This window comes from Babylonia areolata, chromosome 1 (genome assembly GCF_041734735.1).
Source record: "Babylonia areolata isolate BAREFJ2019XMU chromosome 1, ASM4173473v1, whole genome shotgun sequence".
Lineage (NCBI taxonomy): Eukaryota > Metazoa > Mollusca > Gastropoda > Neogastropoda > Buccinidae > Babylonia > Babylonia areolata.
The window spans coordinates 73,874,934-73,900,133 of record NC_134876.1 but is presented as its reverse complement, the minus strand read 5'-3'; the positions used below and the strand labels follow the sequence as shown (position 1 = coordinate 73,900,133).

At 45.3% G+C, this 25,200-nt stretch overlaps 2 protein-coding genes across 2 annotated transcripts in view; one reads left to right on the top strand and one right to left on the bottom strand.

Moving 5' to 3' along the window:
• The window catches only part of LOC143287492 (GPI alpha-1,4-mannosyltransferase I, stabilizing subunit-like), a 183,193-nt gene that overhangs the window by 118,108 nt on the left and 39,885 nt on the right, over window positions 1–25,200 (bottom strand). The gene's annotated exons all lie outside the window — the stretch shown is intronic.
• Window positions 1–25,200, top strand: part of LOC143287451 (nucleosome-remodeling factor subunit BPTF-like) — a 41,214-nt gene that overhangs the window by 12,378 nt on the left and 3,636 nt on the right. The window contains exons 8-21 of the mRNA XM_076595451.1: window positions 16–158; window positions 1,911–4,476; window positions 5,980–6,118; window positions 6,910–7,096; window positions 7,853–8,063; window positions 13,672–13,887; window positions 14,771–14,869; window positions 15,481–16,640; window positions 18,075–18,426; window positions 19,177–19,450; window positions 20,328–20,553; window positions 23,796–24,009; window positions 24,327–24,447; window positions 24,770–24,943. Of these exons, the coding sequence (XP_076451566.1) occupies window positions 16–158; window positions 1,911–4,476; window positions 5,980–6,118; window positions 6,910–7,096; window positions 7,853–8,063; window positions 13,672–13,887; window positions 14,771–14,869; window positions 15,481–16,640; window positions 18,075–18,426; window positions 19,177–19,450; window positions 20,328–20,553; window positions 23,796–24,009; window positions 24,327–24,447; window positions 24,770–24,943 (6,082 nt within the window). The remainder of the gene's footprint in view (window positions 1–15; window positions 159–1,910; window positions 4,477–5,979; window positions 6,119–6,909; window positions 7,097–7,852; window positions 8,064–13,671; window positions 13,888–14,770; window positions 14,870–15,480; window positions 16,641–18,074; window positions 18,427–19,176; window positions 19,451–20,327; window positions 20,554–23,795; window positions 24,010–24,326; window positions 24,448–24,769; window positions 24,944–25,200) is intronic.

Below are 25,200 nucleotides of genomic sequence, written 5' to 3'. Positions count from 1 at the left end.
GGTGTATGTGAGCAGGGCATACAAGAATGAGTCGAATTACCAGTGCGGAGCGTGAGGAGCAGAAGAAAAGAGAGAAGGAAGCCAGGAAGAGGAAGGAGGAGGAAGATGAAGGAAAACCCCTTGTGTGGATTAAGTATCCGCTGGGACTCAAACATCAGGTTAGTCAGTGTACAATACAGTCTGTTTTTATGGTAAATATGGCATTGCAATATAGTATACAGTTCAGTCAGTAGTGAATGGTAAATCTAGGATTCCAGTATGGTGTAAAGTAGTCTCTACTACATGGTAAATATTGCATTTCTCCACTTTAACACCTTCACCCCCACCCTGGTTTTTCTTTTCCTGTCATACATACAGGGATGTGAGAGCTATGCAGAAACATGTAAATTTGTTTTTCCATGAAAAACAACAACAAAAACACTAGTGACTGCTGCAGAAATCCCCCAGAGGCCATTATTGAGATCTGTGCAAATCCAGAGAGAGAAATGGGGAAGGGGGTGAAAGTTAGGGATGTCGCTGACAGCAGCTGTTGTGATCCTGTTGCTGATGTATTTGACAACAACTCTTTTCATCTGCCCAGAGAAAAAAGGCCCATTTCTGTTCTTTGTTGACAGAACCAACTCTTGTGCCAAGCATATTGCGTTACTTAGATCCGGCTGAGAGTCCGTCCTGAGTCGTTTTGATGAAATCCAGCGCGCTTTGAATCTAAGATAACAAATGTGCTTTGAAATAAAAACAGCAAGAAGCAAGCAAACAAACAATAAACATACATACAAAATATGATTCACTCCTGTTCTCGGGAGAGTACCGATGTTCCCTTGGCACACACACACTCAAACGCATGCATGCACATGCATGATCACTTCCCCTGTCAGGCTTCTAGGACCATTCATTGCTTCATCCAACAAAAACCGCAACATTTGACAATAGTTTTTACGTGTGTGTGCAGGAATTATCAGCTGATCATGCGGTGATACACTTGATGGCTGCAGTCAGTAAATGTTATTTAGATCAGTGATCTATAGTCGTAGTACTAAAGATTAATCTCCAATATGAGGAGGGAATATGTTTTGTTTTATAAACAGATTATAGGCTAATAGGAAACGCTGTTCTTTCTTTTATGTGTTTATGTGCAATTTAAAAAAGTGAAATATTGACCCCTTCAGAACGTTTCCTGCACTGTTATTGGGATTTGCAAACATTTTTTGTCAGCTTCAGGGAGACTTTGCCCCCCAGGCCCCACAGTGAGGTGTCACCTTTCCATCACAGCAGGGACTTTAACAGACAAACATTTACTACATTGCCTGACTTTGAAAAAAACCCATCAAAATCTGACAAGATGCCAGTTTGATAGATGTTTCTGTCATTTTCAAGAGCGATTCAATGTCTGACTCTCAGATGAATTCCAGAGTATGGAGGCTGGTTGACCTGCCACATAATGGTGTATGTGTGTATGCCAACAGGTATGAAAAGAGGTTGGCATGCAGCATAAAGGTGCATGTGAATGTGTCAACAGGTATGGAAAAGCAGGTTGATTTGCCGCATAAAGCTGTATGTGTGTGTGCCAACAGGTATGAAAACAGGTGGACCTGCAGCATAAAAAGTATTTGTGTTTGTGTGCCAACAGGTATGAAAGCAGGTTGATCAGCAGTAAAACAATGTTTGTATGTGTGCCAACAGGTATGAAAGCAGGTTGACCAGCAGTATAAAGTTGCGTATGTGTGTCAGCAGTCATGGAAGCAGATGGACCAGCAGCATAAATGTGTGTGTGTATATGTCAGCAAGTATTGAATCAGCTTGACCAGCAGTATAAAGGCTGTTGATTTTCAGCATGAAGGTGTGTGTACATGTCAACAGGTATGGAAACAGGTTGACTTGCATCATAAAGGTGTATTTGTGTGTGCCAACAGGTTTGGAAGCAGAAAGGAGAAGAGTACAGGCTGGCTGTGGGCAATGGCTGGTTCTGGGTCAGCAGCACACGTGCAGGCAAGTTCACACCACAGGATGGAGTGGGACTGCGCAATGTGGCCTCCAGGCTTCGGACCAGACGTGTGAAAGCCAGCAAGATGGCGCGTGGGAAGGGGGGAGATGGGGGAGGGGAGGAGGCGGAGGGACAGGAGGCCAAGAAAGGTGAATGTTCAAAGGCAGCAGAAGACATTGTGGCCAAAACAGTGACTGGGGAAAAGGCAGCAGAAGACATTGTGACCCAGGGAGTGACACAGCAGAAGGCAGCAGAAGACATTGTGGATAGTAGGGTCACAGGCCAATGTCAGCAGGCAGCAGAAGACAATCTGGCCAGTGCCAGGACAGGCGAGGCAGCACAAGATACCCTGGCCAGCCATGTGGCAGCTACAGGGGAGGGGTGTGGAGGAGAGCAGCTTGAACAAGAGGGGAAGGTTCAGGCCACAGTGCAGGCTACTGGGGAGGGTGCTGTGCAAGTAGAGAGCTTGGACCAAGCCACCTGTGCTGTTGAGACAGTGTCAGTTGAGAGGAATCTGCCTTGTGGCCCCAGATTAAACTCTGTGGTCCAAGGGGAGCCACTTCGAGCTCCTTCCTGCTCCACCATCTCTCCTCTCCATCAGCGTCTTCTGTCTTCCACACGTCACTGGGGTAACTTCCCTGACAAGAAAGATGCTGAAGTGGCCAAAGAGTTGTTTTCTAAGCTGCCAGACAAAGTGACAGAATGTGAGGTGATTGATGTGAGTGAGGCAATGTTGAACAGGACGCATTACCTCAAAGTGACCAAGCCTTACTCCAAACTGGATGGCTTGCTGGAGCGCAGGACAAAACAGGAAGAGCTGGAGGTCAAACAGCGCAATGCACTGGAGCAGCAGATCCTTTGGAAGACCAAGCTGGAGCACAAAGCAAAGCTGGCCAAAGCAGAAAAAGACAAAAGCAAGCTGGAGGTGTCACCTAGCGGAACAGTGGAAAATCTTACCCCAGGTTCTTTGCCTGGGTGTTACTCTGTGTTGTGTCAGAATCTTGGTTCTGGGAACTGCTATTCCCCACTATGCAGAACCAGACAAGCCATGCAGAGGACAGCGCAAGACGTTAGCTCCACGGGACAGGTAAAAAAAGAGAAAGAGGGGGTCAAGATGGAAGCTGACCTGAAAAGGGAGTCTAGAAAAGGAGAGAATTTTGAGGACAGCAGGTTAGCAGATTGTGAGACCACCAAAAGAGGGGAAGACTCTCTTCAGATTATCGGCAAGAAAGCAAAGACCGAGGTGAACATAAAACCAGAAAAATCAGCAAACACCAAGGTGGAGATAGAATCGGACACAAAAACAGAGACAGAAGCAGATCTGAAAACAGAGACTGACATGGAAGTGGAAATGGAGGCAGGCAAGGCCATAAAAATGTTGGTGAAAGAGGAAGGGGAGGTGGACAGGCATGACAGTTGTGGAGTAGAGCATGCATCAGGAGCAGAAAAAGAGGACAGCAGCTCTCAGGGCAGCAGTGAGGAACTGGCAGCTACAAGGGTAAAAGAAGAGCCAATGGATGTGGACAGTGGTAGCACCAAGTTGGGGGCCAATGTCAGCATGGATGATGAGGAGATCGATGTTGAAGGGGATAAAGAGGAGGAGAATTCCAATTCTTCAGCATCTGATGAACTGCTAAACTCTGTTCAGAGCAAGTCATTACTGGGAGGGGAGAAAGACACTACCAAGGCAGCAAGCAAAGATAGTGACAACTTGGAGGTAGAGAAGAAATCCTCCCTATCTAAAACCAACTCGTCTTCCTCCATCTCCCAGGCAGGGGAGCTGAAAACAGACAGTGAGAGTAGCAGGGAAAAGGTGGGTCATTCTATGCCGCCAGGTATCAAGGATGCAGTGTCTGTGGCTCATATTCTGTCCACTCGACCTGGGATCACCCTGTCTCAGGCTCAACAGGCTCTCATGCAGGCCATCATGAAAATGAGCACTGCTGAGCTGCGTGCCAAGATCCCACCCCAGCGCAAAACATGTGAAAAATTCAAGTTGCCCCGTTCAGCCAAGGCTGCTGCCAAGCAGCGAAACAAGACCTTAAAAAAGGCCAGTTTGCCAGTGTGTCAGAAGTTTCAAACTTCATCCAAGCGGAAAAGCATCTTTGTGTTGGAGATACATGAGCTGCACAAGCTGGCTCGGCGAGGTGGTTTCAAGGAAACTCCAGGATTTAACTACAACTGCAAGATGAACAATGTGGGCTGGATCTATCCCTGTCCACGACCTTTCTTTAAATCAGCTTGGCGTTATCGAACTCAGACTTTGTCTTCCTTGGCAGCAGCAGCTCTTCAGTTGCATATTCTGTGGGCATGCGTACGTTGGGATGACCTGGCCATCAAGCCCCCTGCAGGTGGTACCAACACAATCTCCACAGAGACGGAGATCACCACCACAGAGCTCCTCAAACGCAGAGACATTGGACCCCATGGCCTCCGTTCTGAATTCTTGGTACGCAAGATTGTGGTACCCTTGGGGATCACGAGTCAACCGAAAGGTAAGTGTGAGTCATGTCCACCAACAAGTAGGACAGGGTTTATGGTTCATTGCAGTGTGCTGCTTCATATTGTGTGGTCATTCATTGGGCATAGTCAAGGGTCTACATCCATGTGGACAACAATAGGACAATGTTAACCATAAGATGATATAAAAAAAAAAATCCAATCCTTCCACAGCAGTCAGCATACAACCAGTGCTTCATAGTTAAGAATTGAGTCAAGAAATGACTGTTGTGTTTTCTATACATGTCAGTTACGTGGTAAATCCACAGCAGACATTGGCACACTGTGCACACACACACATACACACACACACCACCACCACACCACAGCATAAGACAAAACACTTTAATCAATCATTATACATTCCAGGGAATGTGACTGACAAAGGACTAATGAAATTTCAAAGTTTGGGGGATAGGGTGGCCAGTAGGGGAAGATGGAGTGTTTTTCCTGATCTATTAACAAAGAAAATTAGTCATTAATTTTGTGCTGAACAAATCAAATGACCCATAGTGTGCAGAACCAAACCTAGATAAAGTGAACTGTGTCATAGCTTTGTTCGTGAATATAACTTATGAAGGCATGTGAATCAATGTATTATTCATCTTTGTCATTTTTTCAATTTCAGTTTCAGTTTCAAGGTCATTGTCATAAGATAATTTGTCATTAGATTATTATTATTAATAAGTCTACTTCAAAAGCCTTCATTATGGTACTATTTATCCTGCTCATATACATTGTGTTAGTATCATTATGAACACTGAAATCTACTTCAAAAGCCTGCATTGTGATGATATTCATCCTATTCATTTAAATCATGTTAATGTATCATGTTATCTACATCTTGGTTCAAATCATGTTAGTAATTAGAAATACACAGAAAGCTTCCTTGATCAAAATCTTATCCATGAATAGAAAATCATTAAAAGAACTATGTGAGGAAAATGGATTTTGAATGTTTTTGTAAAAACACACCTGAGCTTGCAAACAACTACCAATCTAAACATAGACAATAAAAATGAGGTACCATGGCAGAATCAGTAGGGCGTTCGACTTCTGATCCTGTGGTCAGTGTTCAATCTCCTGTTTAGACCTGGTGTTGTCTCCTTGGGAAAAGCACTTCACTCTGATTTTCCGCACTCCACCCAGGAGCGAATGGGTACCCAACTTTGGTTGGGGAAAATTAAAATGGCAGAAGAGTAGAATTGGGCCATACCTTCCTATGTCAAGCTGTAGACACAGTGGATATAAATTCTCTGCTCTGTAAAAGACAATGCAACCTTTTTAAACATGGGTCTAAATCTTTAATAGCCAAACAGCTAAAGTCATGAAGTCCTTATCATCTGGTATTTGTAAGCTTTTCTTCTTTACTGCATTGGAAGAGGAGTTGTGTGGTTGTCCACATTTGTCAGCCTGTAATAAGGGGAGGTGAAGGTGTTCGAACAGCTTCTTTTTGTAGGTGCAGTGATTTACTTATGGCAATGTGTCTACTGATGCAGAAAAGTACACACCACAGCGCAGTGGTCTGCGAGAAAGAAAGCGAGTGGAGTCTCCACGACAAACAGAGCCAAGTGTGACTGAAAGCTGGATTCCTGAGGAAGAACTGGAATTGTGGGAAATTCGACAGTTTGGAGAAAAGTAAGTGTAAGCCAGCTGTCATGAGTTGTGTGTGCTTGAATGGATGTGAAAAAACTGTTGATTGCATATATATAGAATTGCAAGATTATTAGTGATTTATGATGAATCTTTGCTCTCGTTTGTCTCTGTAATATACTGAAAACCTTATTTTGGTTTGTGTGTATGCGTCTCTGTCTTTGTGTTACTTTTCTCTGGAGTACTTTATCGAACACATCATAAATTTGGCTTAGAAGATAGAAAGAAAAAAGTCTTTCCATACTTTCCATTTATGACAGCACTCTTTAGGAAGGGCACAAAAAGCATTAACTGTTTCAACAGTTACATTTTTATTTCTTTTTCACAAAATTTTAGCATGTTAATCTGAAATTAACACTTACATTAATAGTAGTAAATAAGTCATTTTGTCATTTTGATTGAAATAATAATGCTTTCTAGGCCCATATTCTGTTTGTTTTTGATAATTTTTTGAAAAGTTTTTGAAAATGTATATATAAGCAATATTTACTGAAATTTTGTCATCTCAAGAAAATATTTCAGTGGATTATATAAAATCTCAATAAAGAAATAAAATTTTAAAGTATTTTTGCTTCATATGTCTGGCTCTTCATTTGCCATTTTGCTGGATGTCAGTGTCTTTGTGATGCCCAGATTGATAGGTTTTTTGTGTGTGTCCAAATTACCTTAAAAAAAAGGTTATTGTTTGTAAACATTTCTTTTTATTATGCAATCATGTGCTTAGATTAAAACTGAAAAAAAGTAAACAAACCAAAAATGAGGTGTATGGTTCACAGATTGGAGAAGCAGAGGGCCAGTGCCCAGGAGAAGCTCGTGGCCCAGAGCAGCAGTGGCAGCACTGGTCCTACAGTAGTTGTGACCACATCCACAGCAGGGCTGTCCCAGACAGCATCCCAGATTAAGGCACAGATGGAGATGCAGCTCAAACAGCAGCGCTTGGCACTGCAGCAGAAACGTTTGCAGGTCAGTGAGAGAGATAGAGAGAGAGTGGTGCACATCTTCATGAACAACAACAGGACAAATGTCCCTTCCCACGTAAACATCAAAGTGAAAAGGACATAAAAATTTGCCACTGAATCTAAAGCTGTTAACAAGGTGTTTAATACTAAATATAGGTCGGTCCGTGCACACTGTGGCGGTGGTTAACACCACAGTCCTGACCCGTATTTTGATCATTTTCAACTTGCTCGTTTCAGTGGAAAAAAATTCCAGTTCTTTCCAGTGGTGTAATTAATTTTTTAGATATGTTGAAGCTCAAAATTTGAGTGGTCCTACCTACTTTATATTTGCTGAGAAGAAGAATATGTGTGGAAGAGGTAAGATGACCAACTTTGACAACTTGGTCTCTTAGTTTCCATATGAAAAAATTTTGGATTTATGCACAGATTGATTCAGGCCATTTTAAAGATACAGCTTTGAGGGTATGTTGCATTGACTGCAGAGCTAAAAGAACCTAGTATAACTGTTTGGGTTCTCAAGATGGCTAAGGACATGTTAAAGACCAAGGCCTTAAGAATACAACTGTACCTGTTTTGTGTTTCACAGGTCTTGAACTATCACAGTAATGATTATAATTATACACTGTATCATAAAGACCAGTGCCTTCATAATGCAATCATACTGGTTTGGGTTTGACAGGTCTTGAACTATCACAATAACATTGATGCACCATGCTTCATTAGTAAACTCAGGCAAGTAAACAAAGGTGTACTGCTACAGGAGAACCAAGGCATCAAGCTTACAACCACAGCATCAGCCATCAGCGCCACAGTCAGCGGCACAACAATCATTGTGAACAATACCCCGACAGCAACCTCACAGCTCAAAACCATCTCCCTGACGTCCCCTTTGGCAGCAGGGGGCAGCACTCCTACCATCATTCGTCAGGTGCAGCCCAAGACGTTGGTGACCACATCAGGTGGTCTGGCAGGTGAGTGCTGGCTTTGCCGTCACTGTGCATGTTAGTATTTGGTCTTGTTTGTTTTCATCTACACATACAATGTCTTTTTTCACGTTTTTGTGGAAATGGGTTGTTACAGCAGTAGTGTACATTTGTAGGAAGTTGTAGCATACATTACTGGGAAGTTGTACTGTATATTTAAGGGGATTGATGTCTGTAGTGGACATTATTTAGGGAGAAGAGATTGTTGTAATGTATATTATTGAGAGAAGGGATTGCTGTAGTGTATGTTATTGAGGGAGAAGGGATGGTTGTGGGCATTACTGAGGGAGAAGGGATAGTTGTAGTCAACATTATTAAAGGGGACATGAAGTAAAATATGATCATGCTATAAAAACCTTGCAGATGGGTAAATAATTACAGAATCATGCATCAAACTTAACATATCTGTGCTTTAAAACATTTATTCTGATTTAAAGTATCAGCTTGGTACAACACAAGGCACCGTCATATTGGGTTTGCCTCTTTACTCTAGAAATGAAACAGGAAGAGGTTAATGTGATGTCACTTCAACTGAGCACAAAACCACCTTCCAGGATTGCTTGGTTTTAGAACAACTGTGGGAAATGACAGATGATCTGTGGTTCAAACTGCAGGGCCATCACATTCATTGTTTTCAAAATCTGTGACACTGACAGTCAAATCATTGTCAAAATATGTGACACTGACAGTCAAATCATTGTTTTGGCAACAGGTGTTTTCTTCGTGCACAGTGGAATGAACAAATACATAGTTTAACTACACATACTTCACTGTGACCCACTAGTGCAGACTCTGACAGGGAATCTGATTCCTGTCCTGTGCAAACTACTATCCGCCTATGCGGAGAAAACGAAAGTAGCCACAGCTGATAACCTCCTCTGTATCCCTGACTAGCTTCCTCTTTTTCTGGCAGCCCTCTTGACTCCTGATCCTGTGCTCTTCATACAGCTAAGTTTTTTCATATCACTCAAGTTGATGGAAGTTTATAGACATCCCTTTGTACATATATGTATTTATTTTCATAAATACACCCCTTGCTTTCGGAGGATGATTGCACTCACAGACAAAACTGCCTCATTCAAGCCTGAATGTATGCTCCCTTCACGTATCTGTAGTGGCTGGTCCTTAGGGACCCACACAAGGGACCCACACACACTCCCTTCTCACCCACAGGGCTAAGGATGCCCTCTCTTGGTGCAAGGAGGGACAAGGCAGTCCAATGCCTTTGCCTACAACAACCCTGGGTTTGCACCACTGTGGTTGTGTTAACAGTTTCACAAGGGTCCTACGTCCGAGCTGGCCCTGCCATTGATGGATGTTGGTCTTCACCTCTTAAGTTTTATCAGCCCTAAAAACTGCCAAGTACAACCCCAGCTTCACATTGCTGTGGTTGTGATATGTTTCACATGGCCTCTACTTCCTAGCTGGCCATGCCATTAATGGAATAGGATGTCGGTCTTCACCTTCCAAGATTTATCAGGCCCAAAGACTGCCTAGAACAACCCTAGCTTCGTACTGCCGTGGTTGTGATATGTTTCACATGGACTCTACTTCCAGTATGTTGGCCTGCCATTCATGGATGTCGGTCGTCTCCTTCCTTGTTTATCAGGCCTAAAGACTGCCTAGAACAACGCTAGCTTTGCACTAATGTTGTCATGATCAGTTTCACATGGGATATGCATCCCAGCTGGCCCTTCCATTAATAGATGTCAGTCTTCGCCTTCCAAGTTTTATCAGGCCTAAAGACTGCCCACTGGGCAGGGGACAGTCAGGCCCCACGCTTGGCATGAGGTACACTTCTGACTTGCTCAACCCAAGGTTCATTCCTCCCACCCCTCAGTGGTAGCAGAAAGCCTGGGTAAAAATTGCGTTCCCCTATATATACACAGCGCAACAAATCATTTACTGGCCACAGAGGCACACCTTTATGCCCTCTTGTACCAGCACAGTAGCTGCTGATTTTTGGTCGGTAAGTTCAGCCCGCCATCCTGCTTGAACATAAATGCCGCATCAACTCCTGAAACCATTGGTGTTGGAAAATGATTTCCCCTCCTGATCTTCCTTGCCCGACCCTTTTCAGTTTTGACACAACCACTGTAGTGGTTACAGAGGGGCTATCTCCGCATGCACTTCTCCAACGGATCCTGCTGCAACAAAGGCCATTAGTCAGGTGGTAGCACACAATACTGGCCTACTCTGTTCTTTAAGCCAGCATGCTTCTTCCCACTCTCTCCAGAGTTTTCACCCTCTGCAGTATGGGCGGCCCCTCATTAACTCCTCATGCAGGCCCCTCATTCACAGGATCACCTCCTGTTTCCCCTATTGCCCAACACAGTGACCACCCCCCACATGGGGCTTCTCACAGAAAGGTTGATACTCTGGCAGGTCCCCTGCCTACAAGCACTGTCTTGCCAGTGGGACACCCCCTGAGGTGTTTACAGAGCCTCATTCTTCAGCCAAGGGCCTGTCTGAGGATGACTTTGTTGTCACTGTGGCAGCAAGCACCATGTCTTTCAGGCACACGGTTGCCCTACAAGACCATGTCACATCTGTCTGGCTTCCTTCCATTTCAGCAGAACCTCTTTGTTGGCCACCTTCATACCTCAAGCACACAACAGCAGTTTCCTGTTTTACTCATGCTGACTCATGCCCTCCAATGGCTAGTACAGCAGATCAACAGCCATTCTGCCCCATCTGCCTCTCACGGCTCCATCCCATACTTCAAGCGTACCACACAGGGCCAGAGGCCAGTCATGGATCTAGTCCCATTTCTCAGTTAGTACCTTCAGTACAAACTTTCCTCATGGAGACCACCTCTTCCATTAGGAACCCCACCACAGAAAGAGACTCCATGGCCTAGAGGCACCTGAAGCTCACTCCCACAGCCTGATCCAACCCACCTGTTGACTGCCTACAACATTCCGTATGTTGATCCAACATGCCACACCCGCGCAGAGAAGCCACCAACTATCACGTCTCTTGTAGCCTAATGCCTGCCATTCTATGCTCAGGCAACAGGCCAGTGTTGTTTTTTGTAGCTACAAAAAGGGGGGAGGGGGGCGCACCCATCACTTGTCAGCTCACATGGAGGAGCTCTACAGATAGGACGGTCTTGCAAGTCCAATATCCTGGTGGGCTACCTCTGTCTGGGGCCACAGATCCCTCCAAACACAATTATTTCTTTCCCAATTGGCCCACAACCGATGTTGACTCATCGGGTCAGGCCACGTGCACCTTGCATTGAGGTTCAGCTTCCGCCTGCTCTCATACATTTCTCAAGGCCTTCATGATAAACTGTCCGCCCTCTAGCTCAATTTAGAAAACCCCACACGGTACACATTTCCACCTCTCACTTTGATTGGAAAGGTTCCATACTAGTTCATCAGTTGACTCCTTGACCACTCTCGTAAGATTTGCAAGACATCTCTGTCTCGAAGGACAATCAATGTGGTTAAAGGCATGTATACAGACGTAGGGTTGGGACTTAATGCCTCCTAGCCAGAGTTCACGAAGGCAGGGCATGGTCCTCATCTCACACCTTGCCCACTCAGGAAAAACCCTGCTACCTTATTGATTTCTACCTGAGAGACGTCTCGCACTTCAGCAAGGATGGCTCAAGAGGCATTGCCTCCGCAGTGGTCACACAACAAGCCATTGCTGTGCATAGACAGTAGAACAGGTGAACTCTCCACTTTGTGTCATTCTGCACTGGTGGGTCACGGTGAAGTATGTGTAGTTAAAAGGAAATTTTTTTCCTAAAATTGCGTTTATCTAACATAATTAGTGTGACCCACATTCAAGACCCTCCCGCCCTCCCCGCTTCCTGTTCTCTCTACACACTGCACTGGTTATGGTTAATTGCCATCAGAAGAGGAAGCTAGTCAGGGATACAGAGGGGAGGTAACCTACTTCCGGGAGGTTATCGGCCGTAGCTACTTTTGTTTTCTCCGTGTAGGCAGATAGTAGTTTACACAGGACAGAAATCGGACTCCCTGCCGGAGTCTGCACTAGTGGGTCATGGTAAGTATGTTAGATCAACGTAATTTTAGGGAAAAAATTAGCTTTTCCGCATCAGCACTTATAACTTTGATCTGTGTGTGTTGTTGATGTTTCAGAAGCTTGTTTTAACTCTTCGTCTGTGTAAACTCAGGGTAAAACTTACATGGAAGTAAACTAAAATCCATTCCAACACAGACCTTTCACAGTACTTTTTTTTTTTACTTATAATTTTGAGTCCTTGCACGGTATTTTCTAACAAATTTATTTCGATCTGCTTTGCAAGTCAGTCAAAAGCAAAAGTGAGCTTCTGGATTTATGACTTCACAACGTAATGCATAGTGGTGGCCTCCATGACTACTCAAAGTATCATATTTGAATAAAGTTTTTTTCTCCTAGTACACATTCAATGAGCTTCTGGATTTATGACTTCACAACGTAATGCATAGTGGTGGCCTCCATGACTACTCAAAGTATCATATTTGAATAAAGTTTTTTTCTCCTAGTACACATTCATTTACTTTAGAAAGTATTGGACGAGCCAAAACTATGTAGAATCTATTTGTGTCTGTTTTAAGGGAGAAGTGATGGTTATGATTTAGTTATTGAGTGAGAAGTGACTATTGTATTTGTATTTTGTATTTGTATTTGTATTTCTTTTTATCACAACAGATTTCTCTGTGTGAAATTTGGGCTGCTCTCCCCAGGGAGAGCACGTCACTACAGCACCCCATTTTTTTTTAGTTTTATTTGTTTTTCCTATCAAAGTGGATTTTTCTACAGAATTTTGCCAGGAACAACCCTTTTATTGCCGTGGGTTCTTTTACATGTGCTAAGTGCATGCTGCACATAGGGCCTGGGTTTATCGTCTCATCCGAATGACTAGCATCCAGACCACCACTTAAGGTCCAGTTGAGGGAGAAAATATGAGCGGCTGAGCTGTGATTCGAACCAGCACGGTCAGATTCTTTCACTTCCTAGGTGGACGCGTTACCTCGAGGCCATGACTCCACTTGTGCACATTATTAAGGGATTAGTGATGTGGTGGTGGACATAATCAAGGGAGAAGTGATGGCTGTTGTAGTGCACATTATTGAGGGAGAAGTGAAGGCTGTAGCGTAGATTATTGAGGGAGATGGGGGCTATAGTGTACATTATAAGGAAGATTGGATGTGTGGTGTATGCTATTGGGGGAAATGGGATGGCTGTAGTGTGTATAATTGAGTGGGAAGTAATGGCTGTGGTGTATATTATTGAAGTAGATTGGATGGATGAAATGTACAATATTCAGAGAGATCAAATGGCAGTTATCAAGACAAACCAGGTCAACTTTATTATCTCTGGGGAGAAATTCACTTGCAATGTATACTGCTGACAATATGAACATATATATCTGTATCATTGAGGGAGTTGGGATAGTTGTAATGTACATTATTGATGGAGATGGGATGGCAAGTTGTGTCAATTACTGGTAGAGATGGGACAGCTGTTGTGAACATTATTAAGGGAGAAGTTAGGGTGTAGGGGTGAAACTGGAGAATAGTGTTTGTTCTTTCTTATCCATGGGCCCAGTGATAGAGACTGATGTTTGGTGTTGCAGGGTCTGTGCTGGCCAGCAGTCTTACTGGCAGCACTCTGCGACCAGCTATCCGTGTTCAGGTGCCTGGCACTGCCAACCTTGCCCTTCGTCCTTCCCCTTCTATCACCCTGGCCCCAAAGCCAGACAGTGGGGACAATGCCTCTGCCACTGCCACCCCAGCCACCACTGCAGCAGCCCCACGCATTCTCTCCCCTGCTCAAGTGCAGATGCCAAAAGGTCTGTTGGGGCTTGTTGAGAGAGGAAGAAAAACACATGCACACACTCAAGTGCACGCACACATTCACACACACTTGTGCACATGCACACGCAGTATTTTAATATACACAAAAGAAAGCTAAAAAGAAACTAAAATGTGTGCTAAATTGAATCAAAACTATTCAGATTTGCTATAACTTTCGCAGTTTTGCCACAAAAACTTTGTTACTGTCAGTCTCAAAATCCTTTACATAAATAAATTTATTACCATTGGAATGATTGTTTACCTACTGCCGGAAACGGCATTTCATTGGCTAGCAGACAGCGGTCAAATGGCGAGATGTTGTATCACTGAGTTGCCGCGAAAAATTTTGGCTGAGAAGAGCAAACAGATAGGCCTGGTTTGCATCTGTTTGACATGGTACAGTATATTTAACCAAACTGAGAGTATAATACGAACTCCTCATTTTGCTGCAAGGTCATTATCAAGCATATTTATTCCTTGTGCACAAATAATATTTCCAAATAAATATATTTCTGTATCACTAACACCACTTACTGATTATGAACTGAGAGTCTGCCACTTGGTTCTAGTCAGTACAATCATTGAATCTTGATCCTTTTTTCTGCACCTAGTCTATGAGAGATTGGAAGAAAATATTGCGTAAAAAGGTTTCAATACAAAAGATGTTTGAAGCATGCAACAAGTGCACAGCCCAAGGTTCTTATCTCTTTAAAGACATGCAGTGTATGTGTGACTATTTCAGTGTTTCGATTCCCACACTCACTGATTCGTGTATCCTATTGGTTAAGACTGTATAGGCTGTGGTGTTAATTTTGTATGAGATGTGTTGGCCGTGGTGTTACAAAACAAATGTGTAATGTGTCTTGTGTGTGTTGACAGTGCAAATCAAGCCCCAGGTGCCCAGCAGTCAGACAGTTCAGAACCTGCAGATCATCCAGGGCCCTGGTGGTCAACTACAAGTCAGGGGACTTCTGCCAGGTACATAGTCCTCTGTCTGTTGTCTGTGTGTGTGTTGTACTCTGTTAGAAAATGTGTATTTACAGATGTTAGCAGAACTGTGTATATATAACTTTAAACTGTTTCCATTTTCATCATAAGACTGATAAGTACTAAAAGTGAACAGTTTATTGGGATTAAGGTTTTTCATTCTTTGCAAACTTTTATATGTTTGAATGAAATCACTAGCAGGGGCAGGAAATTTTCAAAGTGGCTTTTATTAATAAATGGTTTGATTTGTAAGGATCACATTTCAGTACAATTTTCAATGATTAAACAGCTAATTTGGATATGGAATGATGGCTTGAGAATAAAGATCTAGTGTTTTGTTTGTTTGTTTTTTTGTTTTTTTTTGTGAGCATAATCTTAACATGGCACCAAGATATCTGGTCTCAATGAATGGAAAGAGAACAGAAGAGGAGTTTGGTGACAGCAGTCACAAAAAAACATGTGCATTGATATCATTTTATGCTTTTTTTTGTGTGTCTTAAAACAGGCTGCTTGGATCAGTGCAGGTATTAACATTGTGATGTAGATAATGCATTTCTTAATGCTGAGGAATAAACAGGTGATAAAGTGAGGTGTCTTGACAGGTCAACAAATTGTGCGTCTCCCTGATGGTCGCCTACAGCTGATAACCATGCCAAGCCAGACCCTGAGTACTGCTGCTCCATCCGCTCCCGTCTCCAACCTCCCACGCCCACAGACACAGACTGTTGTCCGTCCTACCATCACCCTCCGCCCCCAGCAGCCTCCCACTCTGGTGGTGTCCAGTGCCACCCCACAGGCCACAGCTTCTCTTGTTCCTCCTCAGCAGACCCGACTCATCATGCCAGCTGCAGGCAGTGTCGGGGTTGGAGGTTCAGGAACCCTAACTCTTCCTCGGCCGGCAGGAAGTGTGCTTGGTGTGGCTACCTCCTCCCCCACCAAACCCCTCATCATCCGCACCACAGCACGCCTGCCTGCCTCATCTGTGCTGACAGCCACAGGACAGACCCCACTTCTCACAGCCACCGGTGCTCTCCCAGTCTTGTCTGCTGCCTCTTCTGCCCCTATTCTGACAGCCCCCTCCTCTACCCCCATCTTGCCAGCTGGCACCACCACCACTTCCACTGTCAACACAAGCCTCACATCCGTGGCAGAAGGCAGCTCTGTGTTGTCCACTTCTGGAGGGAGTGGTGTGCTGGTGAAAGGCGAAAGCAGTCATGATGCGTCCAGCCAACAAGGGATGACTGCCAGCGCCAGCCAGCCAGGTGTGTCGGCTCCTTTGCTGCTGGGGCAGGCCCTTGTTAGTACACCTGCCACCCTCACCACCTCTCCGGTCAGTGCCCTGCCCACCTCCATCACAACTTCCCTCCTGGCCCCTCAGTCCCTCACCTCCCCTGCTCCTGCTGTGGTAGCACTACACACTTCCCAGAATTCCTCTCTGCTGTCTGGACAGTCGCTGCTGGCTCGGCCTCTCACCACCAGCATTGCCGCATCGAGCACGTCCACACCCACTGTGCTGGGCGTCACTCTGCCCTCTGCTGCAGGCACACTGACGCTGGGAGGGCACAAAGTGCTCCTCCACAACTCCCCTGCAGCCACTCCTGGCTCCGTCAGCACCACCATCGTCATGGCAACCCCTGCAGGCATGCGCACTTTGTCTGTCGCCAACCCCCAGCTGCAGCTGAAGACAGTTGCAGCTTCTTCACCCATGACAGAGCTCAAGACACCGTTGTCCCCTCAGCGACAAGTCATTGCTCCAGTTCAGGTACTGGTGCAGTGCTTGCTGGTGACCTTAAGTTCTTGGATTGGGGCACACACCCCATAACCTTTCTGTGGCTGTATCTGTTATGATGTGTCTGTTTTTAAAAAGTAGGGGGGAGGGAGGAGCTCTCTTTATTGGATACTGGTCAAGGTTAATTCTGGCTTAAGTTTTTGGCTCATGATAGTGAGCAAAAAAGTATGTGTAATCACCCAGTCTCAGTTGTGTATATATATGTTTCACTCATGTGTGTGTGCTTATAGATTATAGTATTCTTAGATGTTTAATGTCCACATTTTCTTAGATTTGAATTATGAATAACCTCTCTGGTCATTCCATTTATGGTATAGAACCTACCTCTCTGGTCATTCCATTTATGGTATAGAAACTAAACTTGGTAGGATAGTGGTTATGATTAACACCTTTCCAACCATTTACATGGATTGATAGGTCATACAAGAGAAGAAAAAAAAGGTTGATAGAGCTTCCAGTTTTCATCAAACATAGTACGGTGACTTCCCATGATGACAGCATAATACCTATTCAAAGTGATATAATAAGGATAGTGGTGACAGACATATTGTACCATTATTAAGACAGGCGAAATGATATCATGAGGTGATGGTGACAGATGGAGTGACATGATGACTAAATGAGGGTAATGGTGACAGACAGATGATGTGACAGGAAAATGATGGTGACAGACATTGAGACATGAAGTGATGTTATGATGGCTATGGCGACAGGTAACATGACCTTAGGTGATGATGATAGGTTAAATGACATAGTGAAGGTGATGGTGATGGATGAAGTGACATAGTGAGGATGATGGTGATAGGTGAAATGACATGATGAAGGTGATGTTGGTGATAAGTGAAGGGACATGAAGGTGAGGGTGACAGGTGTAGTCATATATAATGAGGGTGATGGTGACAGAGAGATGAAGTGACAGTGAGGATGATGGTGACAGATGAAGGGACTTAATAGGTAATGAAGTTCATGGTGATAGAAATACAAAATAACCAAATGAAATTTGACAGGTGAATTGACATAATGAGAGTGATGTTGACAGGTGAATTGACATTATTAGGGTTGTGATGATGGGTGAAAGAGGAGGATGCTGGTGAAAGGTGAAGTGATACAATGAGGGTAGTGGTGACGGGTGAAGTGATATAATGATGACAAATGATGAAGTGATATAGAGAGGATGATAGTGACAGTTGAAGTGACAGAGGACGAAAGTGACAGACAGATTGACATAATGAGGATAATGGACAGATGAAGTAACATAATAAGAGTGATGGTGAAAGATGAAGTGACATAGTGAGGGTGATATAGTGACATAGTGATGGTTACATAGTGTGACAGATGAATTGGTATAATGAGATGAGATGGTGACAGAGATACGAAATGACCTAATGAGGGTGATGCTGCTGACAGGTGAAGACATCAGGCGGTGTGCTGATGACCAGCCCGCAGAAGACCGGAATGGTGCCAGTGGCTGTCAAACCAGTGGGGCAGAACCCATCCACCCTCCTCCCTCAGCCCCCTTCCAGCCCCACCACTACCACAACTGCTGCCGCCCTGCAGGTTGTGGCTGCCACTTCCACACTCTCCCCATCTGTGCCCACAGTCACAACCACCACTACCACTCCTACCACCACCTCTGCCTCTCCAGCAACAGTGTGCAGTGTGGTGCCATCATCTGTACCTGCCTCAGGCACTGTCACCAGTCCCTCCAGCTCCACTGCTGCCAGCAAGTATGCCATCACTCCACAGGTGGTGCAGCAAGGTGAGTTCAGTATGTGTGTGTGTGTGTGTGTAGTGTATGCCATCACATTGTTTGATGATGATATTGGGAGTATTTGTGTTGGAATGGTGCTACAAGCACTGATATATTCAGGATGATTGGGGGAGTATTTATATTGCAGTGTTGCTACAAGCACTGATGTATTCAGGATGGTGTGGGGAAGATGTGTATGTTGCAGTGGTGCTACAAGCACTGATTTATGCAGGATAATGTGGGGAAGATGTGTATGTTGCAGTGGTGCTACAAGCACTGATATATGCAGGATAATGTGGGGAAGATGTGTGTGTTGCAGTGATGCTACAAGCACTGATGTATTCAGGATGATGTGGGGAAGATGTGTATGTTGCAGTGGTGCTACAAGCACTGATTTATGCAGGATAATGTGGGGAAGATGTGTGTGTTGCAGTGGTGCTACAAGCACTGATATATTCAGGATGATGTAGGGAAGATGTGTGTGTTGCAGTGGTGCTACAAGTACTGATGTATGCAGGATAATGTGGGGAAGATGTGTATGATACAGTGGTGTGGCAAGCGCTGATTTATTTGGGATAGTGTGAGGGAGGATGTGTGTGTAACAGTGGTGTGACAAGTGCTGATGTATTCAGGAGGATGTGCAACAGTGGTGTGGTAAGTGCTGATGTATTCAGGATGATGTGGGGAGGATGTGTGTTTTACAGTGATGTGACAAGTGCTGGTGTATTCAGGATAATGTGGGGAACATTTGCGTTGCAGTGGTGCGACAAGCATTGATGCAGAATCAGGCACCAGAGATCCAGGCCAAGCTGCTGGCTATGCAACGACAGATTCAACAACAGCAGCAACAGCAGCAGCAGCAGCAACAGCAACAACACCAGCAGCAGCAAGTAGTGGAAGTGCCTCAAAGTGTTGTCAGCAAGTCTTTGCTGCCAGGTGCCCTCAAGGCCAATGTGTCTCCTGTTAGCAATGCAGGGGAGAGCAGTCGCCAGAAGAAACCTCTCACCCAACAGCAGAAAGAGGAGCAGATGAGGTTAGCATCACCAGATGTCACATCTCCCTTTTTCTCCCTCTCTCTCTCACTCTCCCTCTCTCTCTGCAAGGAAGAGGAGCTGTATTAGGAGTCCTAACAGGATTCAGGAACCACAGATATGCACATTTTTGCTGCCAACGCCAGATTGGTAAGGTAACATTTAGGAATATGGGTGGTTTGTGTATGATTTTGTTATGACGGACACAGAGGGAAAGAGAGAATGTATGTGTTTGAAGCTCATGAATGTATTCTTTTGTGCCTGAGCAATTAGCACAGGCTGATTTCAGGTAAATGGAGTGTTATATATAAAGGTCATTGGGATATGTATGGAACGAGAGGCAAAGCTATTTTCTCTGGAGAATGTATGGGGATTAGGTATACATTTTTAAGAGAGAGATTCGATTGTTTCTTCTGGAGAATACAAGGTGCATTTGGTAAAAAGAAACTAAAGATTAGACCATATCATGGAAAATACAAGGAGGGTTATCTTTCAACCAATCAAAAAACTTTGTTTGCTTCAAACACATCTTTAAAAAACAAAAAAAAACTTCATCAGGTTCATTCAAATGCCCCTTGAACAGATGAATAAAATGAAAATAGTAACTTAATAATCTGTTCAATTTTCCTTAAATGCTATATATATATATATATGAACCATGGTGCAGAAGGAAAATATTCAGGTAAGAAAATAAAACATTTCTAGATACTACATCTCACCTTGAATACTTGGCATTTGAGAAACTAGAGATTGGACCATTTCCCTGGTACAGTGTAAGGGAGATAGGGGCGAATTAGGAATTAATCAGATGAATGTGGAGGGGTGAGAATAAAAGAAAGAAAAAAGAAATAAAGTATCAAATTTGTATATGTTCTCCAGGTCAGCAGTTTGCGGCATGGTGATCAAAGGTATGCTGGACAAAATTGAGCGAGAGGAAAAGCAAGAGCAGAAGCGACAAAAAAAGCAAGAGTCTGCAGAAGAACGACAAAAACGGCTTAACAGTGTCACCCAGCAAAGAGCATTGTTCAAACACAAAGAGGCACTGAAAAAAGACATTCTGAAGAAACGGTCTGCTATGGAGAAGAGTCTGCAACAGGAAATCTTTGTGAGTCTTGTCATGCAACAGTTCTGTTGTTTTTTTTTGTTGTTTTTTAAGCGTGTTCATTTGGCCTTGTTTTGTTGCATGCGGTTTGATTTTATTGTATTACCTTTTGCGTACTCAGTTCGTCTCTGCCCCCTCGAATCGTACTTTTTCTCTACCTCTCAGTCGATCCTGTCTGTCCTTTTTCTTTCGGGCCTCAGAACTTTCGCTGGGTGCTTAAGTGTGGTTACCTCGTTCATCATCCCACGACGGCAGAATCCATGATGCTGGGATCAAGACTCGGCAAGAGGCTCTCCCAGGACCGGAGCTCATGGTTTTTCCCGATCGGGACCATGGCAATGCGTCTTTTGACGCTGATCGTAGAGGCGATGCTCGTCCAATTAAAACAGTCATGAAGGGGACCGGGGGGGGAGAGGAGGCGGGGGGAGGGGTATGAGCGTTGCCTCCCAAGGTGTCCCAGCAGGAGGCAGGAATAAGGGGGAGTGGTAAGTCCTCTCTTGGTGGTGAGGACTCGGGGCGGAGAAAGTTTTGGTTCCAGGGGGGGACCTTTACTTTGCCCACCCTGGGCCAAGCCACCCCAGTCTCCCCATGGGAGGGGATTTGGGGCACGTGGCCACCTATTTTGCAGGTCTTCCCACTATCCGGCCACTCTCCCCTGCTTGGAGAGGCACACACGTGTCAGGCGGTTCCAGGCAGTCAGCCCGCCGGTCTTCTGGCGGGACTGACAACCAAGTCAGACCAGTCAGGTCGAGTTCCTCGGCCAGTATTGCCACTTAGTCCACAAATCGGGCCTCTGTCACCTCACAGGTGACCTCCATGGTCACAACAGCCTCCTTTTCAGGACCGACAGCTGCCGAGTCACCCCGCTCGGCCCAGGGAGCCTGCTGTTCTTCCCCCCTCCCCCACCCCAGCCCTCGGTCCTACAGGGAGATGAGTGGATGTTTGTCCCCTCACAGCACTCATGGGTCCCTCTTGCATCCAGGGATGCCATTACTGAGAAGGTGTGACACCCACCATCCCAAGCGTGGTTGGACCTACAGTCCACACACTCCCCACCCTCTTCAGGCGTCAAGGAGGTAACGGCTGCTGCCATGGTCCCTGTTCAGGATTGTCCAGCTCGTCCTGCTGGGCTGACCACAGCTCACAGGACGTCCTAGTGGGTACATCCACTTGGGATGGCACCCAGCTGGGGATGGACTGGGAGCAAGAGTGGGAGCCTCTGTCTTGGAGGAGGACGAACAAGTGGATGAGCACTCTTCGCCCCCATCCCAGGGTGACAGATTGAGCCCACACCTCCCTAGGGACCAGCCTGAACCAAACTTGGGCTTAGCCGAGCTCAAACTGACCCTCCCCAATCGGGTCAAGTATGTTGAGTCCGTCCCTCAAGCTACATTGTCACCCTTGGCCCTCCTTTAGCAATGTGACTCTTAACTCCACAACCACCAGACGACTCAAGAGTGCCAGAAATGGCACAGGAATGGCTTGATAAGCCAGCCTGCACTGTCTGGGGCGCTGCTTCCAATTCTCCTCCAAACAGGGAGTCTCTCTCTGTCCCGGGCACCTTTCCCCCAGCAAGTTCCTCAAAGACTCCTCCAAAGGCGGGGTGTGATCCTTGTACACACAGAACCACCCTGCCTACATGGAAGCAAAGCCCTCCGTGCAGGACAGGATGTTGGTCTCCCAGCGCAGCACGTTCCCCACTTCAGCTAATTTATCTTTTAAAACATTATCTGTCCCGCCACTGCCTCCTCGAGGTTTCTACGGCTTATACCTTTTCTGACGCTTTCCTCCACAGGGCCATTGAGCTGTGGGAACAGCGTTCAGTTAATCAGGACACGGTGTCGCCTACCTCTGTCCCTCCAGGCCTCTTCATCGACGAGAGGTTAAACACTTTTGGCAATAGGGTAGCCTCTGGTCTCACAGCAGCTGCAGACACAGCTACCAGCCTTCACTTCAATACTGTGCTGGCTCGGCGTGATGCCATTCTCTGCCTCTCCAACATTCCATTAAAGGAGAGGGTTACCTTGCAGTCCATCCCGGCGTAGAAGCACTCCCTCTTTGGCCAGTATGTGCCCTATTTCGTCACCCACAGGGCAGAGACAAACAGGGAGGTGGCTTCATATTTAGCCCAGCCCTCCAAGAGTCTTGGAGGTAGCCTTCTGGCGGTCTGAGAATCCCATCATCTACTTCTACCTCAGGGATTTCTGTATGACCAGGGCTGACGGTTCCAAGAGGATTTCCTTTGTCACGGCTAACACTGCCATCTTGGTTACAAGGGCTCCCCATGTGAACCAGTAGGCGTCGCCCTCCTCCATTTGCTTTAAATTCTGCATCAGTTTGACATGGTACAGTATATGACACCAAAAGGAGGAGTTTGTATTATACTCCCTGTTTGGTGATACATATGCTTGCCATGTCAAACTCGAATGCCCGCCCGTCTGTCCCCGCGTCTCTGCCATGGTTCTCATGGGGCATTTTGTCAATGGCCATGGAATGATTCAGCACTTGTAGCTTTTACAGGCATTTGATTGGCTAAGAGCGGACCGGGCAAGACTTTCCACTGTTAGTTGCGCGAAATATGGCCAAGCAGAGCAAACCGATAGGCCTAGTTTGCATCATTTTGACATAGTAAGTATATGTATCACCAAACAGGGACTATAATATAAACTCCTCCTTTTGCTGCTTAGCAATGGTTTGTGTCTTTCTGGGTACACCTGTTGGTGAAGGCTCATTCAATGGTTATACCTGTTGATGAAGGCTCATTCAGTGGGTATACCTGTTAATGAAGGCTCATGCATTGGGAATTCTAGGTGATGAAGGCCCATTCAATGGTTATGCCTGTTGATGAAGGTTCAGATAGCCATAATGTTATGCTTTAGATTTGTGTTTAACTCACTCCACTGTACACACAAACTGCTCAGTCATCAAATCTTGATGAATCCAAGTGGTTGTCCTTTCATTTGAGAATTTACAAGTGGGAAAGGGAAGATTTGTGCAATTTGACGAAAAATTATGGCTTTGGGACAGGTGTCCAGACTGGGAGGGTGTCCTCAGACTGAGATGGATGTCCTCAGAAAGGAGGATGGGTGCCTGAGGTCATTGTGGGATTGGTGTCTTCAGACTGGGATGGGTGTATCAGATGGATGTCCCCAGAATGTGAGATTATGGGATGGGTGTCTTCAGACAGTGGGATTGGTGTCAAGACTGGTGTTGACTAATAAGGATTGGGCCTGTTTTGACTTCAGATGGAAATCTCAGACACAATGAAGCGACAGAAGAAGGCGGGAGTGAAGTCTGGTGCTTCCCCCTCGGGGTCTCCAGTGATGGCCCAGTCCCCAGCAGGCCCCACACCCACCATGCTGGTGAAGAAGAGGGAGGGGGAACCTCCCAAGATCACTAGCTACATCCCAGGCATGGATACTGCCCGCTCCAAGACCACTTCAGCCAAGAAACGTAAAGGTATCATGCCAGATTCATAGTCTCATGATAGTTATTGATAAAATAGCCATATAAAGATGTGTGTGATAAGAGGTGTGATATTTTGGTTACTGTTAGATATGTGTGAGACAGTTGTGATTGTTTGTCAGTGTAACATGTGTGTGGTTCTGGTGCGGTCATTGTGTGTAACAGAGGTGTTATGGTGTGGTCATTGTGTGTGATAGAGGTGTGATGTGTGGTATGCTCATTATGAGATTTGTGTGATAGAGGTGTGCTGTGGTCATTGTGAGATATGTTTGATAGAGGTGTGATGAACAGATGAGCGCTGTGTGTTTCAGCTGGTGGACAGAGTGGTGCTGTCAACAGCAGCAAACAACGGCTGATTACCATTGGAGCAGCTGGGAAAGGACGGGCTGAGAAACTGTACTGCATCTGCCGTACACCGTATGACCAGACTAAGTCAGTGTCATTGTAGTTCACTGTGATGCATGTGATCTTTGGAGCAGGGTTTGTGCTGGGTGATGGGATATATGCAGGAGAACGGGGAGTGTGCAGGATGATGAGATGTATGCAAAAGAAAGGGATTGTGGAGGATATTAGAATATATACAGAAAGGGGATTGTGCAGGATAATGGGATGTGTGTGGAGGGTCTGTGCAAGATAATGGGATGTATGCAGAATAATGGGATTGTGCAGGGAAAGTAGATGTATATTTGATATGCTGTTGGGATGTATGCTGGATAATTGGACATTTTGTCAGTGCTGCATGGTCTGTGTGCAGGTTTTACATTGGCTGTGACCTGTGTTCCAACTGGTTCCATGGCAGCTGTGTGCACATCACTGAGGAGCAGGCCCGTTTCATTGACTCTTACATTTGTGAGGATTGTCGAAAGCAGCAGGAGAACACATCTGAGGAACTGTACTGCCTGTGCCGTACACCATATGATGAAAACCAGTAAGTGGACTGAGGACAGTAGGAAAAGCAGGAAACACGTATCAGGAACCTGCAGTGTTATCTCATGCCTGTGAATTAACCCTCTTACCCCCAGGACTGAGATGGCCTAAACGGTCGGCTGGGCTCTAAACAACATGAATTGATTTGAATACCCCCAGGACGCTCAGCACTAATCACCCCTGAAATCCCATGCCAAGGCGAATAACTCTTGCAATTTTCAATAGTGGGTAATTATAAACTGATTAAAGATATAATTA